Below are 15,619 nucleotides of genomic sequence, written 5' to 3'. Positions count from 1 at the left end.
AGACATTCTAATGATCACAAAAAAACATATATTACAGTTATTTTACTTACTTTTATTAGGGTTAAATAATATTTTGGGTTCAAAATTGTTCAAAATTGCAGTCCAGAGATTTTTTATTTGTGTGAATTTCAGCCTCTGTGGGGGGTATTTATATGCAAATATCATGACCAATGGCATTGCAATGGCATTGCAATGAACATCAATGATGACGTTTAGGTGAAAAAAGAACAGAAAATAATAATAATTCATTCATTCATTCATTAAAATATATAATGTTGTATTATTGCAACGTTGGGTGTTACAGGGTTAATTGCATTACATTAAAAGCAGACAAAGTCAGCCAATTACGTGTCTCCCCCATTTGTGTGTGTTCTTGCAACCCCGCAAACCACTACAGTGTAGTGGTTAGTGTAGTGACCAATCAGCACTAGATTTCTTGGGCACGCTCAATACCTCAATATTTTATCATGTTGTGACTTTTCACATTTTGCAAAGTCATGATGTCACTGTCCCAGCAGGGACATACTTGGGTAGGACTGACATCATCAACATGACATCATCAATATGACACCCACAATGTATTTACTGTGAAGCCACAACTTTATTAGACATAATCTGTTACATTTAAACTTACAGTGTCTGTGTTCACAAAGTCTGTGTACTTTGCTTTGTTCAAACACAGAACACTTTTTAAGAAAACTGGTGGACATTTTTTTGGTTTTTAACCAAATGTTAATTTCTGAACCGTAATGAGAGTGGTCAATTTTTGACAGTAAACAAGCAAAGCCAATACGTACTACTTGGTTCGCTCATGGTCACTGACTGAATGAAGTTCTGCGGGGTCATGTACAGCTGTCCTTCATACTCCACAGAGCTGAACATGCGGAAGCGGTACTCATGAGAGGACATGTACACATCCCCATCCTCAAAGTCAAACGGACGGTCCTGAAATTACACAAACACACAAATACCAATACATCAGGATTTTGTTTACCAGTCTGCTTTTAGTTTATCTTTATCTGGCTGCCATTTGCAATGAATTAAATGTAAACTTTATGTCTTGGAATTCTGAGCATGCGTGATTATGGATCCCACGAACGTTCTAGGGTAGAGCTGCCTTACCATTTGTCTGATTGGCTCCCGGGCAGGCATAGTTTTACTATGTTTAGGTATAATTTTACTGAGGTTAGGTTTAGGGTTAGGTTGCAGAAATGAGAACGGTCAATCACAGTGACTACTGACCAATCACAGCAGGGCTTTGGGATCCATAATAATCCAGTACCTGACCTGTAGACCTGCTCGCAATTTGGTGTTAGGGGAATTCCTCACTTGAACTGAGTCAATGGGTCCCTAGACATGAAAAATCAACGAGGTGCTCGTCCGCCATAGTGGCACGAATGGCACAATGGCCACATCAAATATGGCCGCCATCGGCTATGATGGAAATACAACTTTTTTGTTTCTGGGTGTATTTGCACATGTAATACCTCCATTCTGACTAATTCAGGTGTGTGGAGTTCATTTCTGATACTATTTTAATCATTTTGGGTGATATTGACCTTTAAAGGTCATGGTCAAGGTCATTTTGGTATTCCGAAGACATTGGCCATAACTTGGCCATTGCTGGGAGTAGAAATAAGTGCAATTAGTCTATTTCAACTAATTCTGACATTTATAATAAATTTCTGATATTACTTTGACCTTAAGGATAATCTTGTGATTGAGATATAAATCAATTTTTATTCAATACCGAATGCCACAGACGAAAAAACAGTCTAAGTCCACACTATTTATCCATAATGTATAAATGATAGATAAGGGGTCAGGACAACGAGGCCTTTTCGTGGAGGGGTCAGACTGAAATTTGGACTTGGACTGTTTTTCGTCTGTGATACTCATAACCATTTTTACTTTTATTGTATTTCTTCGTAATTATTTGTTTTATTTATTATAACAAAAGACATGAACATACAAATATAACAATTCTAATGCCCCCCGTTAACTTTCATTTTAATTGGTGCTTTAATTAGAATATGAGTCTATAATAGAAATAAAAGTGATATACAAACAAAATCATAACACAAAATCAAATGACACTTTTACTAAGTGCACCATTGTGTGCATGCCAGTTAGTGTGATGGTTTTGGGTCTTAATGCCAATTCTTTGGAGTTTGGCTGGAGTTAGTGGTGCATCATCAAGAATGCTGTAAAGAGAATGAAACTGGAATCTACATGTGGCTACTGTCAATGACTATGTAAATCTTTGCAGAATGGGACTGCATAAACTACCTGCGTCATGGCTCATGGTATCTTAAACAAATCAAGGTTCTAGAGTTCACACATCCTGAGCTCTACCGGAACTTTTCGATAGGCCAGTGGGTTGTTTAGGATCGCCCAGGCTTGTTCTGCACTGGACGTGAAATGAAGGTCGAGCAGACCATTCAGCGAGTGTCGAAGGGTCCAGGTGGTCACTATGTAGTAGGAGAATTTGTGGCAGAATTTGAGCTCTTGTTCCACGAGATTGGGTCAATCACCAATGTCCTCAACCTTCTCACCAACAACCACACCATGAAACACACAGAATGCCATCTCCAGCATGCACTGAGTACCAATCGCCGCCTTACATTCAACCGTAATGTGGCGAAGCTGCTGGAGCTAGAGCGTCAGAATCCATACTCGATAGCGGTCAATGTGCCTGTGCTACTGCACAATCTGCTCACAAAGCAGGCTGTTGACCGAGGGGTCGCTGCACGCTTGCTAAACTGTCTAAAAATGGGGAGCGTGTCTACTGCTCATACAGACAGGAAAGGTTAGTTGAATAGACTAAGACAATGAGCACAACCATACCAAAGCGGAAGCTACCTCATTTCAACAAGCAACCACAGAAGACACCAACAACCATTCTGAAGGAGCAGAAGTTACGTAGTTTCATCCAAAGACATGGCCGAGGCAGATAGTACTATGGGCATTGCTAAGGAGCGGGGCATGAATATCCAGGAGATACTTACTCACAATGTGCTCTCAGCATCTCCCATGCTTGATGGTGACCTTCCAGCTCATGTCAACAAGTCAAAACTTGTCAGTGAGATTGAGCCTGAACTTGACCTCACCCAATGGAGTCCAAAGTCTACTCTTGCCACTCATGTTGTGGTAGAATTCATGTAAAAAATGCGGCAGATGCCACTAGCACAATTGCCTACTTTAAGTGCTGTTATCGATACCATCATCAGGTCAACAGATTCATCCCTTTGCCAAGAGCCAGAGTTCATCCATATCATACTTGATTCTTAAATTGAGATGTCTCTAGTCTAAAGGAAGGGGTGCGCATGCAGCGCAAAGATTCAAGAACAGGAATCAACATTGTTGGCATGAACAGAGACACACCTATCCCTCAGCAACTTGACAAATTCTGGGAGTCTAAGAAAAACAAGACAAATCTCCAGCTGCTAGTTCGGGATATGGTGTGCCTGCCATCAAGTCTGTGGCAATGCCATCATTGTCAGCTCTGTTGTCTGTGATGATGAGGTGCTCCCAGCAAAGGCAGCTGGCGGTGAAGAGATCCCGGACCTCTTGAACTGGATTGAGGAGGCTGACACCAGATTGGTGGTGCATGTGGAGTGGGCTGTTCGTGTGAAGCAGAGCAAGAGAGTTGTCATATAGTCACCTTCACATTACTGCTACACTACACCCCATACTTCCAATCACATGGGGTTGAAGGAGATCTGGCAGCAGTATGGCACTGGCGAAAAGCCAGTGTCTTGGAGCACCACTAGCCACGACCGTGATCAAGGCACATATCCTGACTGCCATGATGGGAGAAGACTGCATGAGCAAGGTGGGGACATGCATGGGGACAAACATGCAGCTATGGCTTCTGACCCAGTAAAATATTTAACAAACTTTGGAGAATCAGACACCTCGACAGAACAAGACGCAGCGTTGGCAGAGAAGTACTTGGGGCGTGTCTGGGCAGGGGCCCTGATGACCTCAGGGTGGAAAGCTATACCAGTGCCAGAGCTGGAATTGATGCTCTCCCTCCCACAAGTAGTGTGATCACAGGTCACATCCAATGAGGTGCTTTTCTGATGCATAGGGCTTGCCACCTGCTTGAGACAGCAAAGTAACCCAAGGCACTTTGGTACACTCCTGCCATCAAAATGTCTGAAGCCCTTAACACCCAGTTTGCACACAGTATGCAAGTGGGCAGGCAAGTGTGACACTCGGCGATATGGTTCCGTGCATCATATTTTGCCATGGAAAACTGGAACATCCCTCATGTAAAATCCCATCAGAATGGTTCACTTTTTGTGAAATTGTTATTTGATTTTGTTATGATTGTTATATGTACCTTGTTGATTTTTCATGTCTAGGGAGTAGGGACCCATTGACTCAGTTCAAGTGAGAAATTCCCCAATCCTCTAACACCAAAATGCGAGCAGGTCTACAGGTCAGGTACTGGATTATAATAACGTGGGGAGGGGGGGTGGCATCAGGCCAGCAGATCTCAACAGTGAGTTGCTGGAAGAGGAAATTCCATACATTTTCTGCATAGCGGATTTTATTTTCAGCTACAATGACATAACAATCTAAGACAGACTTACACTACCGTGATCAACGTGGTTGTAAAACAATGCTCTATATGCTGGAAATGGTCGACGTCAGCACAAATCAGCAGCACATGCACAAATATGGAAGGCAACAGTTGACATTAGCCAAAGGTTTCTTGTGTGTGAAAATAGACTAGAGTAGAGCTCTGCGTGGGATTGTTTTCTAAGCCCAAACCACACTGGTAGGGACTGCTTGGGACAAAACCGTTTTAAGGTCAACCACGCCAATGCAACTCATTGGTGTGGTTGATCTTAAAAACCGTCTCGTCCCGTCTCGACCCTTTGCTTTGGGCTTTAATCCCACTGGATTTCGGCACAATCCCACTCACGGCTGCAGTTAATTTCTGACTGCTGCTCCCACCCGCAACAACACTTAAAGTGCTGTTCAGTTCCGCATAAAGCTGCTAATAATGTCTTGTACCACACAATCCTGTAATATTTCAATTGCCACCCAAAACATTACAAACATAAATACAGAATGAGAGAGTGAGGGAGAGAGACAGCCATTACACAGCACCACGGACAGCGACACGTGGGCTCGACAGGACTCTCTTTTTGTTTATTTATATTTTTGGGGGGTTTTTTGCATGTATTGATAGATATACAGTAGTCTGACAGGAAATGGGGAGAGACATGGGGAAAACACACATCAAAGGTCATTGGGATCGGGACTCGAACCTGCTACACGCTGTCAGGCGTTTACCAGCCTACTGTAGGTGCCCAGACGGCTACACCAGTGCAAATTCAATAAGGAAGATCTCTCACGCTTTTATTAAGGTTATCAGCACTGGTATAGTCTGCGTCACTGCGTCCTGGTTTTTGCCTGATGAAGACCTAGTGTCGAAACGTTGCAATTCCTTGCCTTTAATAAAAGTAAGACTCATGGAGCTCTAGAGACTAGTGTGTAGATGTTTTTTCCTCGTCCTTGATGTTTGCCTTGATGCCTGACACATCACCTGGCCTAAATATAGGCATTGAGATGTGCACACTATCTTCTCTGTGAATACTATAGTCTGCGTCACTTCCATCTTCCCATGCTGTCAATAATCCTTTCATTCACAAATCCAAGCATGAGCCCTACTAACCAATCTAATTCTAATCTACAACCAATCCGAAGCCAGCCAATCAGCGATTGGGCTCTGTTTTATCAAATAGATAGATGATGCCTTTATCTCTGCTCCTGTAGCGTTCCACTTCCGTGTAAGACGTATGACATTTTTGACAGACCATAACAAAGGAACGCATTGTCGGTTTGCCAAAAAAAAAAGCGCTAACACACAGTGAAAAGCTCCGTGATCATCAACGGTCAGGGAATCAATCGTATTGGAGATAAATATTCTGTGACTACTTAAAAGGTAAGAAAGAAATCACATTCGTGCTCAGACAATCAAATCATCACATTCCGTGATACACACAGACACAAAGCTGGGCATAGCACCCCTCAAAAAAAATTAAATCGCTGCCAGGGGGTGAATTATCTTTTTATTTACTCCGGCAGTGAATGAGGTTACTAGATTATAATTCACATACCTCAGGAACAACTAGGCATGTAACGATATATCGTATATCGATATATATCGATTTAATAAAAAAACATTTGAAAATCGATTTTATGCTTTTGGAGAGAAATGAGAGACTGACCATGCAGTCACATTCAGTAGCAGACGCCTGCAGAGGGGAGCTGACAGCTGTGTCTGTGATTGTGCCCAGGTGATGGTCATTGATGCTCATTAATACATCAAGGAAAGCAATTATGTTTCTGCACTCTCAAATAGGTCTACAAACTCTACATCTATCCTAAGATTTTTACATGTTAACTCGAGCTAGGTTCTAAACAAGAAAGCATGTTTACAGTTGTTGCACAGAAAGTAATGTTACTTTTACAATGTAGTTAAATAAAAAATGTGAAAAAAGCTCGGGGGGGAAGATAAATCATAAAAAAAAGATTTGTCGGTCAAACATCATTGTTTGTTTTAGAGCAGTGGTTCTCAAACATTTTCTTGTCAAGGGCCACCAATATTTTAAAGAAACTTTACTTTCCAAAGTAGCTTATAATGACTAGACTTGGAAACACTGTGAACAGTTCTACAAGCTCACAATATGAAATATATAAGGTATTAATAGGCTAGTTGTATTGTTAATAATATCCATAATTAGGGCCCCTGGTCTAATGAGCCACCTGGCCTGAGAAACCTGGTCTCAAGGACTTACTTCTGGTCATTATTTCGGTAGCGCAGTGCATATTTTGAATGCCTTTGGCAGAGTTCATATGACCCATTTTAATCTAGATTAGAAAGTTATTCTATGCCCACCATATATATATATATATATATATATATATATATATATATATATATATATATATATATGTACACACATACATACATACATACAGTATATATTCAGTTCCACTGAATCTCTGTAAACCTGTCTGTCTGTCTGTCTGTCTGTCTGTCTGTCTGTCTGTCTGTCTGTCTGTCTGTCTGTCTGTCTGTCTGTCTGTCTGTCTGTCTGTCTGTCTGTCTGTCTGTCTGATCTGTCTCAACTGTTCATCCAATCAACTTCACACATGGTGGGGTGTATTGCTGAGGATCCAATGAAGGATCAAGTGTGAAGTTGACACTGCACTGCAATAACTAAAGGGGCTGAACATGTGCGAACACAGAGAAAACTCTGCAGTTCACTATGCACTGTATGCAGACAGCAGCAAAACTGTATCTCCCCCCTGTTGTCTTTGAGCCTTCATAATGAGAAGATTGGGCTATTCTTAGCATCAACTCTTTAGTTTCTGAGATGCTGAGTAGTCAGCAGCTCTGGCACAGTACAATGAGGGTAGCGAAAGCATCCACATGCGCTTGTGGGCAAACACACATGCACAGCACACGCACGCACACACGCACACGCACACGCGCACACACACACACACACACACACACACACACACACACACACACACACACACACACACACACACACACACACACACACACTTGTGTTGTGGGTATACACACAAATGCACACATACTGAACCTCAACACTCCTTTCAACTTGATTAGCATTTCTTCTCTTTTCTCTCTTGTCTCTCTCTGTCTGTCTGTCTGTCTGTCTGCCTCTCTCTCCCTATCTCCCTTTCTCTCTCTCTCTCTCTCTCTCTCTCTCTCTCTCTCTCTGAAAACCCCATCAGCCCAACAGCTTGATTAGTAGAGAGTGGCTGTGCCAATGATTGTGCTGCATGCTGTATAATTAGCAGAGTGGCTTCCAAATGTAACCCTGCTTGGCTGCAGGGCTCAGCTCTACTCAGCAGAGCTAGCATGCTTATTAGCATACGGATTCATTCATAAAGCTTTGATGCTTGCCTTCACCAAGGGCGCTCATGGAGCCATAAATAGGAAACGAGGGGGTTGGCTTCTTATGGTGCATTGGAATGCCTGTGGCTTTGTCTCTGGATAATTAATCAAGTTTATAAAGTTATAGAGCTAGGTTCATAAACTGAACATTTTGGAAGCTATTTGGAAATTAATACATTTGTGTTATATGTCCTCCTTAAAGCATTTAATTTTGGAATGACTATTCATGAGAATTGACTGAATTGAATTGTAAGACACTAGAATTTCGCGGGCCTTCGGCCCGCTCATCCTAGCGCCATGCGATGCGTCGCAAATGGGAAGAAGGCAATGGCAACCCATGATGTTTTCATTTATGCATTTGCTTGGAAAGCGCAAAGTTGCCAAGCTGGCTGAGTGGCCCTGTTTGGTTTTGTGTATTTGCGTATGAAAGCGAGCATGGCAAGGCGCAGGAACAGTATACTGTACTGTACTGTGCTGTACTGTAAGTCTTTGTACTGTACTGTACTCATGTGTACTGTACTGTTCTCTGTACTGTTGTTATTAGTGTTGTGTTCTTATTTTTTATTATTATTATTATTACATGGATTAATATTCTGATGTACTGTACTGTACTGTTCTCTGTACTGTTGATATTATAGTTATTAGTGTTGCGTTCTTATTTGTTATTATTATTATTATTATTATTACATGGATTAATATTCTGATGTGAGCTTTCTTTCTGTACTGTACTGTACTCATGTGTACTGTACTGTTCTCTGTACTGTTAATATTATTGTTGTTATTAGTGTAGTGTTCTTATTTTTTATTATTATTATTATTGAAAGAGAGCATGGCAAGGCGCAGGAACAGTATACTGTACTGTACTGTACTGTACTGTAAGTCTTTGTAGTGTACTGTACTCATGTGTACTGTACTGTACTGTTCTCTGTACTGTTATTAGTGTTGTGTTCTTATTTATTATTATTATTATTATTACATGGATTCATATTCTGATGTACTGTACTGTACTGTTCTCTGTACTGTTGATATTATAGTTGTTATTAGTGTTGTGTTCTTATTTTGTATTATTATTACATGGATTAATATTCTGATGTGAGCTTTTTTTCTGTACTGTACTCATGTGTACTGTACTGTTCTCTGTACTGTTGTTATGATTATTATTATTAGTGTAGTGTTCTTATTTTGTATTATTATTATTATTATTAGCGTTTTGTGGCGTGTGTGTGCGTGCCATTTCAGCTGCATCGCGAGGCGATCCAAAATCCCCCCCCCCCCGCACGCACGCACACACCACACACACACACACACGTGTCTGCAGTGACACTGCGTTGTACTGTTTTGTGTTGCAGCGCGTTGTTGCAGCGCGCGCGTGTGCGTGTAGTGTTGGTGTTGTTGTTCTTATCCATATATGCGCCTCGGTTCGTCCCGATTGTACCACGCCTGGTGTCGACGCGGTCGTGTTTGCATTATTGTAACTCTCCATCCAAGTTAGAATCAGTGTAGAACCTGTGTTGTTGTTCTTCTTCTTCTACTTTTGGTTTCCGGCAGGCTGTACACTGTGTGTGTGTGTGTGTGTGTGTGTGTGTGTGTGTGTGTGTGTGTGTGTGTGTGTGTGTGTGTGTGTGTGTGTGTGTGTGTGTGTGTGTGTGTGTGTGCGCGCGCGTGTGTGTGTGTGTGTGTACTGTGTAACTTCCGGTAGTGTTTCCGGAAGTGTGAAAGGTAACACGAAAAACACGTGGGTGACGTGGTGGGGTTTTGAGCCATTGGGAAGGGGTGATGTAGTGTTGCCAGGTCCACGTATTGTAAGCGAGTGGTAGTGTGTGTAAGTATAGGCTGTAGGCTGTAGGAAGTCAGGGTTTGCGGCCTTGTTTACATAGACGTGGCAACAATGTTGGCGGCGCAGCCAATGAAAAGAGGGGAATCACGGGATGCAGTGTTGCCAGGTCCGCGAATTGTAAGCGAGTTGTAAGTAGCGTGTTGAATGGCATTTTTTCTGGGCTTGTTTTCATAGACCTGGCAACATGTGAGTGTGTGCGTGCAGGGGTGTGGGTGCTTGGGGAGATATTGTTTGTTGTGAAGAGATACAATGCCGGCGTGGGTGTGGAAGGGAGGCAACGTTGGTGTCAGTGCAATGAGTAATGTTCCGCGGGTGGTGTTGAGGGTCGGCGTTCGGCGCGATATGAGGAGATAGCGGCCGAACGACGCGGAGGGTAAGTGTGTGACGTCACTGCCGTGTGAGTGTAGTGTGTTGCAGTGTGTCAGTGACGTGTCAGTGATGTATGCAGTGTGTGACTTTGGGTCCCTTTTCCTGGGTTGGGTACAACTTCTCACTTGTATATATAGATAAAATCAAATGGAACAGCCTGAAATAGCTGCATCATTTTAAAAGAGAAAAATGTTTGGCCCCTACCTACGTTAAAGTACCCCCTGCCAGGCCTCTTCCCAATTATCCCCATCAACTTTTAGTGTAATCTAATCTATATTGAGCATGTACATTGTACAGTATGTATACATTTAGGTGGCATTGTAGTTTTATTTCTGAAAAGCAGAAGTTGTTAGAGAATTTGTTATGAATGCAGAAAGTTATTACATTATCAAAACAAAGTTATTACAAACATTTATTTGAACGTACCACAATGTAATACAAACTGTACACACTTTCCATACACAATACATCAAATAAAAAAGGGTTAGCCTAGCCTACCCAATAGCCAGACCCATAAGCCACATTTGTGCCAGGTTTGGAGGCGGTTGCACTACTGTACCATTTGCGATATTGTCCCATGGTTGGATTGGGGTATACATGTCCATTCCCACTGATCCTTGGATTTTGGGGAGTTCAAAACCAAAAATCAGGATTGGGATCACTCTGATATCTGATCAAATCAGGAAATCCAAACCAAGCTGTGATCTGGATCAAATATTCAAAATGGGTATACAGTAGTTCAAAACACAAACGTAGGATTGGGATCAGTTTGATAAAAAAATACATTGATACCACTGGGACTGGGGGGCTGGATTTTCAGTAGATTACCAAAGCAAAACACACTTTACAATTAATTTGAACATAATTTTTCAATATACATTGAAACACAACAAGATGGTAAATTGAAATAACTAGACCGGTGCCCGGCTGTTGAGCACTGAGTCTGTAACGATTGAAGTTGAAGATCCATGCCGCACCCGGCTATGCAATACCCGTTGTACCCGTGTCAGAGTACCCGTTCCACCCATCTGTCCCTTTTATGCCCATATATGGAGATTTCTGTATGTGTCTCTCTGTGTCCCTTTATTCCTATATATGTAGCTTATATAAATGTTTAAATATTAAGGCATAGAGGTAAGTCATTATAACGCCTCATCATCGTCTTAGGACGGTCATCTTTCTAATTAATGAACATGCTAATCAACATTTGGGGTACTTCAATAAGGCTTCGTACACACCTACACAACAAATGTTCGGTCCGTGTGTGATGTCTGATTGCTGTTTGATTGCTGCTCCAATTCATTTTCAATGGGAGTCACATGGTTTGACCAAACATTTTTGTTTGATGAGGGGGGAGCAATCGGCAATCAGAAATCAAACACAAATGTTTGATCAAACCATGTAACTCCCATTGGAAAAGCATTGTGGTGGGCACTGGTGGCCCAAAAAAACGACCAAACATTGCTTGATTGGTGTTTGGTACGTGTGAACTAGGCCTAACAATAACTGCACCTTAGGTGCAGCTATTGTTACCATGTGACTCCCATTGAAAATGAATTGGAGCAGCAATCAAACAGTAATCAGACATCACACACGGACCGAACATTTGTTGTGTAGGTGTGTACGAAGCCTTATTGAAGTACCCCAAATGTTGATTAGCATGTTCATTAATTAGAAAGATGAATGTCAAACATTGTCACCCGTGGTTGACGAGCCAATGGAAACTGGCGTGGGCGGTGTTTGGATTCCAGGGGCGGGGCTGAGAGAACTCTGACAGGATTGCAGTGGCATTTGGAAGAGCATGGGAAAGAACTGCGGACCATTGGAAAAGCATCTCAATAGCCACATGAAGACAATTAAGTTGGCCTACTATCACCTTAAGAACAGTGACAGCTCTTGCCATATTTCTCAGGGAAGGCAATTGTTGCTATTATGGATACTGTTCCTTAAGTTCAAACCCAGTCATTGCCAAATGCCAACTCAGCTTAGCACGGCATGAGTTGTGTGATGGGCGAAATACTGGGAGCTGAGGCATTGAGCTCCACCTCAGGCCTCAACGATCCATCCCAGCACATTGAAAATTGGATAGACAGGCAGAGCTTTGCGTGAACATGCTAAAACTGTCAGTCACGGCAGTGTGGTAGAATATTTTGATAGAAAATTCCTCTCTTTCAGCGTTGGTGGAGCATCTCCAGTCCACATCACTCTAATGAACAAACTGCCATTTATTATCAAGAATTAAATGGCTTATGTTTCAGCATAAAGGGCCTTGCAAACGTGAAGCGAGGAACGCAGGCGTTGTTGTTGCCTGGATCAATTCCAGGTCTGTTGAAGAGGGGCGCAACAACGCAAGCGTAAAAAAAAGCTAAACAGAATCCAGGTCTGGTAGGTCGTGGGCGTGTGCACATAACGAGCACGTGCGCAACAAATTCACGGGACCGCGCTCAGGTAAATACGCTTGCGTTGTCGCACAGCGACTTCTCCGAGCTAAAACGCAGGTCTCATTGAAAATGAACTATAGGTGCTTTTATTGCTCCCAGTTTGCAAGGCCCTTAATTCATAATCACTATATATTAGAGAAGGGGTGCTCACACTTTTTTGGCTTGAGAGCTACTTTCAAAATGACCAGTTCAACAAGATCTACTGACCAAAATAATTATTATCCCTTTGCTGGAAATAGTATAAAGTTACATGAGACACACTTGGAATGGGAAATAGAGGGGGGAAATGGAATTGGTATAGGTTCTCTTGCATATAACTTAGTAGGCTAATGCTACTGATGTTTGTGTGCAACACTCTTGAAAACAAAGTATTGCATTGTGGGTTTGAGCTGACAGGCCCTTTTTGATTATATATTTTAAGGGCATGTCGTGGGGTCTACGAGCACAGCCATTGTGATCTAGTGGTAGATCACGATCTACCTTTTGGGCACCACTGTATTAGAGGTTCAATCAGTGTCTAGTACATTCAGGAAATCAAAGAGGACAATCAATCAAAGCTTATTGTTGTACCACATTATAACTACATAGACACAGTGAGTAGAGACTTCCAGACCTTATGCAGACCGCGGCCATCTTGCCAGCAAGGTGCTAACTAGATGCAATTTCCCATTGACAGCCCATTCATCCAAACAGAAAAGTATTAAACAATGTCAATGTCAAACTGACCAACATTGCAGCTGTGCGAAAAGCTTGAATTATCCTCTTTCTATCTGCAAAGTGTTTGTTTCATAAAAATCCACTGTAGACATGTTATGAGCTAAGTATTGGAGTTTGGAAGCACTTGTTTTTTGGAAAGCGGCCTCCTGCTGCCTCCTGCATTATGTGCAAATTCAAAACAGGTGGTACGCAGAGCTGTTGAGTGATATCCAACGAGCACTCCCAAACTCTGATACTTAGGAAAAAATAACCTGCACAGAATTTCTTGACAGGAAGTAGCTCATAACATGTCTACGGTGGATTTGTATGTATGAAAAGAGGGTAATTACAGCTTTCCGTACAGCTGCAATGTTGGTGAGTTTGATGTTGTTTAATACAATTAGATATAGGACTTTTCTGTCAATGGAAAGTTGCACCTAATTAGCACCTACTGGCAAGATGGCAGCGGTGTGCACACGGTCAATTGATAGCCAAGCTGACCCATAGCAACAAGGAAATGTTTTCCCCCTATGCTGTCAGCTGAATTGGTGATCATCGTCTATTTAGGAGTATTTAGAAGCATTAATATTTTAACCATAGCGATGATTTAGTACTATTGAGTTTAGTATTGACAAAGGTTAAATTCACAGTTGACATTGTACTTTTCTTTCTGTATCCTTGTTCTTAACTATACTGTAACATTTTAAATAAATCTGTCCAATTCAAATATCTATGTCCAATTTCAAAATACAAAAAGAAAATAGGTAAATAGAACCAAAAACATAGGATATAACGGTAGGCCTATAACAATGTATTTTCAGCCATGGAAAAATCTTTTCAAAACCATTTTTAGATATAGGCCTATATATATTTTAGCCAGACAAATCCTATTTTGTCCCATATTTTCTCACACATTATGACACTTTTTTCTGTACAGTGTATTTTTAAAGTAATTCCAGTGCACAAAAACATTGTCAAAAGCAGTGGTCATCACCATGCCAGCAGCTTGTGATGGACATTTTCATCAATATTTTATTTTTGCCACAGATATAGGCCTACAAAATAAGTGATCAATGATTTTAACAGAAATAATTTCTAATTTTAGTTATAGAGGGCTAATGTTTAAATGCATATGTCTTATTAGCCAGGGATCCTTTTAAGGTAGCTAAACATATGATCAACAATTACTTCTGGCCTGGGCTGTGGCTCAACGGTCCAGGTACCATGGCTGGTAATCTATATGAGCTTTATATGGGCTTAGGCTATTATATAAAATAAAATGGGCCATAGACGTACAAGTCTTGCCACGGACACTTTGGTGTATGGACATGTTGATGAGCCCTGGTCAAAAGTGCTGTGTTGTTTTTAAACAAACAATAAAACTGTTTATTGAATAGGGTATAGTCTCTCTCTCTAGCCTGCCTGCCACTGTTTCAGCACCAGCTGAGGTGGAGAGCGACTCTCCTTCATCCTCAGCATGTATCATCATAGTCATCACCACCACCACCAAGCCAAGGAGTGTGAGCCGGCTGTTTCCATGGGGTGGGTGGGTTGGGAAACTTGGATTCCCAAGTTTCCAAATGACACATTCTATCCGCCCAAAACGGAAAAAATAGGCCAATCTGGGCCATAAAAAAAACAGAAGCGGGCTAGCCCTGCTCCAAGGCCTGCAGCTACTAGCCTACTGTAGGTCTGAGAGTCAAGGAAATGCAGTGAGGAAAAGTCACAGCACCTTCCTCAAAGCCCCAACTCTCTGTCTGTCTGTCTGTCTGTCTTCTCGCTCTCTCTCTCTCTCTCTCTCTCTCTCTCTTTCTCTCTGTGTTCCTTTATGCTACTAAAGAGGAAGAAAGTAGTAGTATGCTAGGTCTATTCGGCATTTAATAGAAAGCATTTACATACAGTCACTATATGTGGCATTGCGATGTTCGGGTGAATCCAGAAGCCCCATGTTTCCCTGAATTCACGGCTGTTCCGTTATACAAGCGTCAGGGTCTAAAAAGGGGAGCGAGGGAGTCCTTCCTACCTTTTCCTTGGCTTCCACTGCGGGGATGGACGGCAGCAGATTCAGTCCGCGGATGCTGCGCTTGTTTACCCCCGTCCTGCCTCCGGTGTTGTTCGTCATATCGTTGTAGAAGTAGAACGCCACCGCGCCTCCCGCTGCGAGAGACACCCCGACGGACACACACCTCCGCGTCCTCGCTCTTCTGGCCGCCTGACTCCCGACGACCTCGTTTCCAATCGCCGACCAGAGGTTCAGCTTGCTGGCCAGCGCTGATACTCTGCGGAAAGCGGCCATTGCTGCTGTTGTGTTATGTTGCTGTG

General features: G+C 42.2%; 1 protein-coding gene across 3 annotated transcripts in view; it reads right to left on the bottom strand.

Moving 5' to 3' along the window:
- The window catches only part of micu3a (mitochondrial calcium uptake family, member 3a), a 70,023-nt gene extending 54,404 nt beyond the window's left edge, over window positions 1-15,619 (bottom strand). For all 3 annotated transcript variants that reach the window (XM_079499398.1, XM_079499399.1, XM_079499400.1), the window contains exons 1-2: window positions 15,321-15,619; window positions 798-945 (exon numbers count right to left, since the gene is read on the bottom strand). In XM_079499398.1, coding sequence (XP_079355524.1) covers window positions 798-945; window positions 15,321-15,593 — 421 coding nt within the window. In that variant the 5' untranslated portion in view covers window positions 15,594-15,619. The remainder of the gene's footprint in view (window positions 1-797; window positions 946-15,320) is intronic.

This window comes from Electrona antarctica (genome assembly GCF_951216825.1).
Source record: "Electrona antarctica genome assembly, chromosome: 4".
Taxonomy (NCBI): domain Eukaryota; kingdom Metazoa; phylum Chordata; class Actinopteri; order Myctophiformes; family Myctophidae; genus Electrona; species Electrona antarctica.
This window is presented reverse-complemented; position numbering and strand designations above follow the sequence as displayed.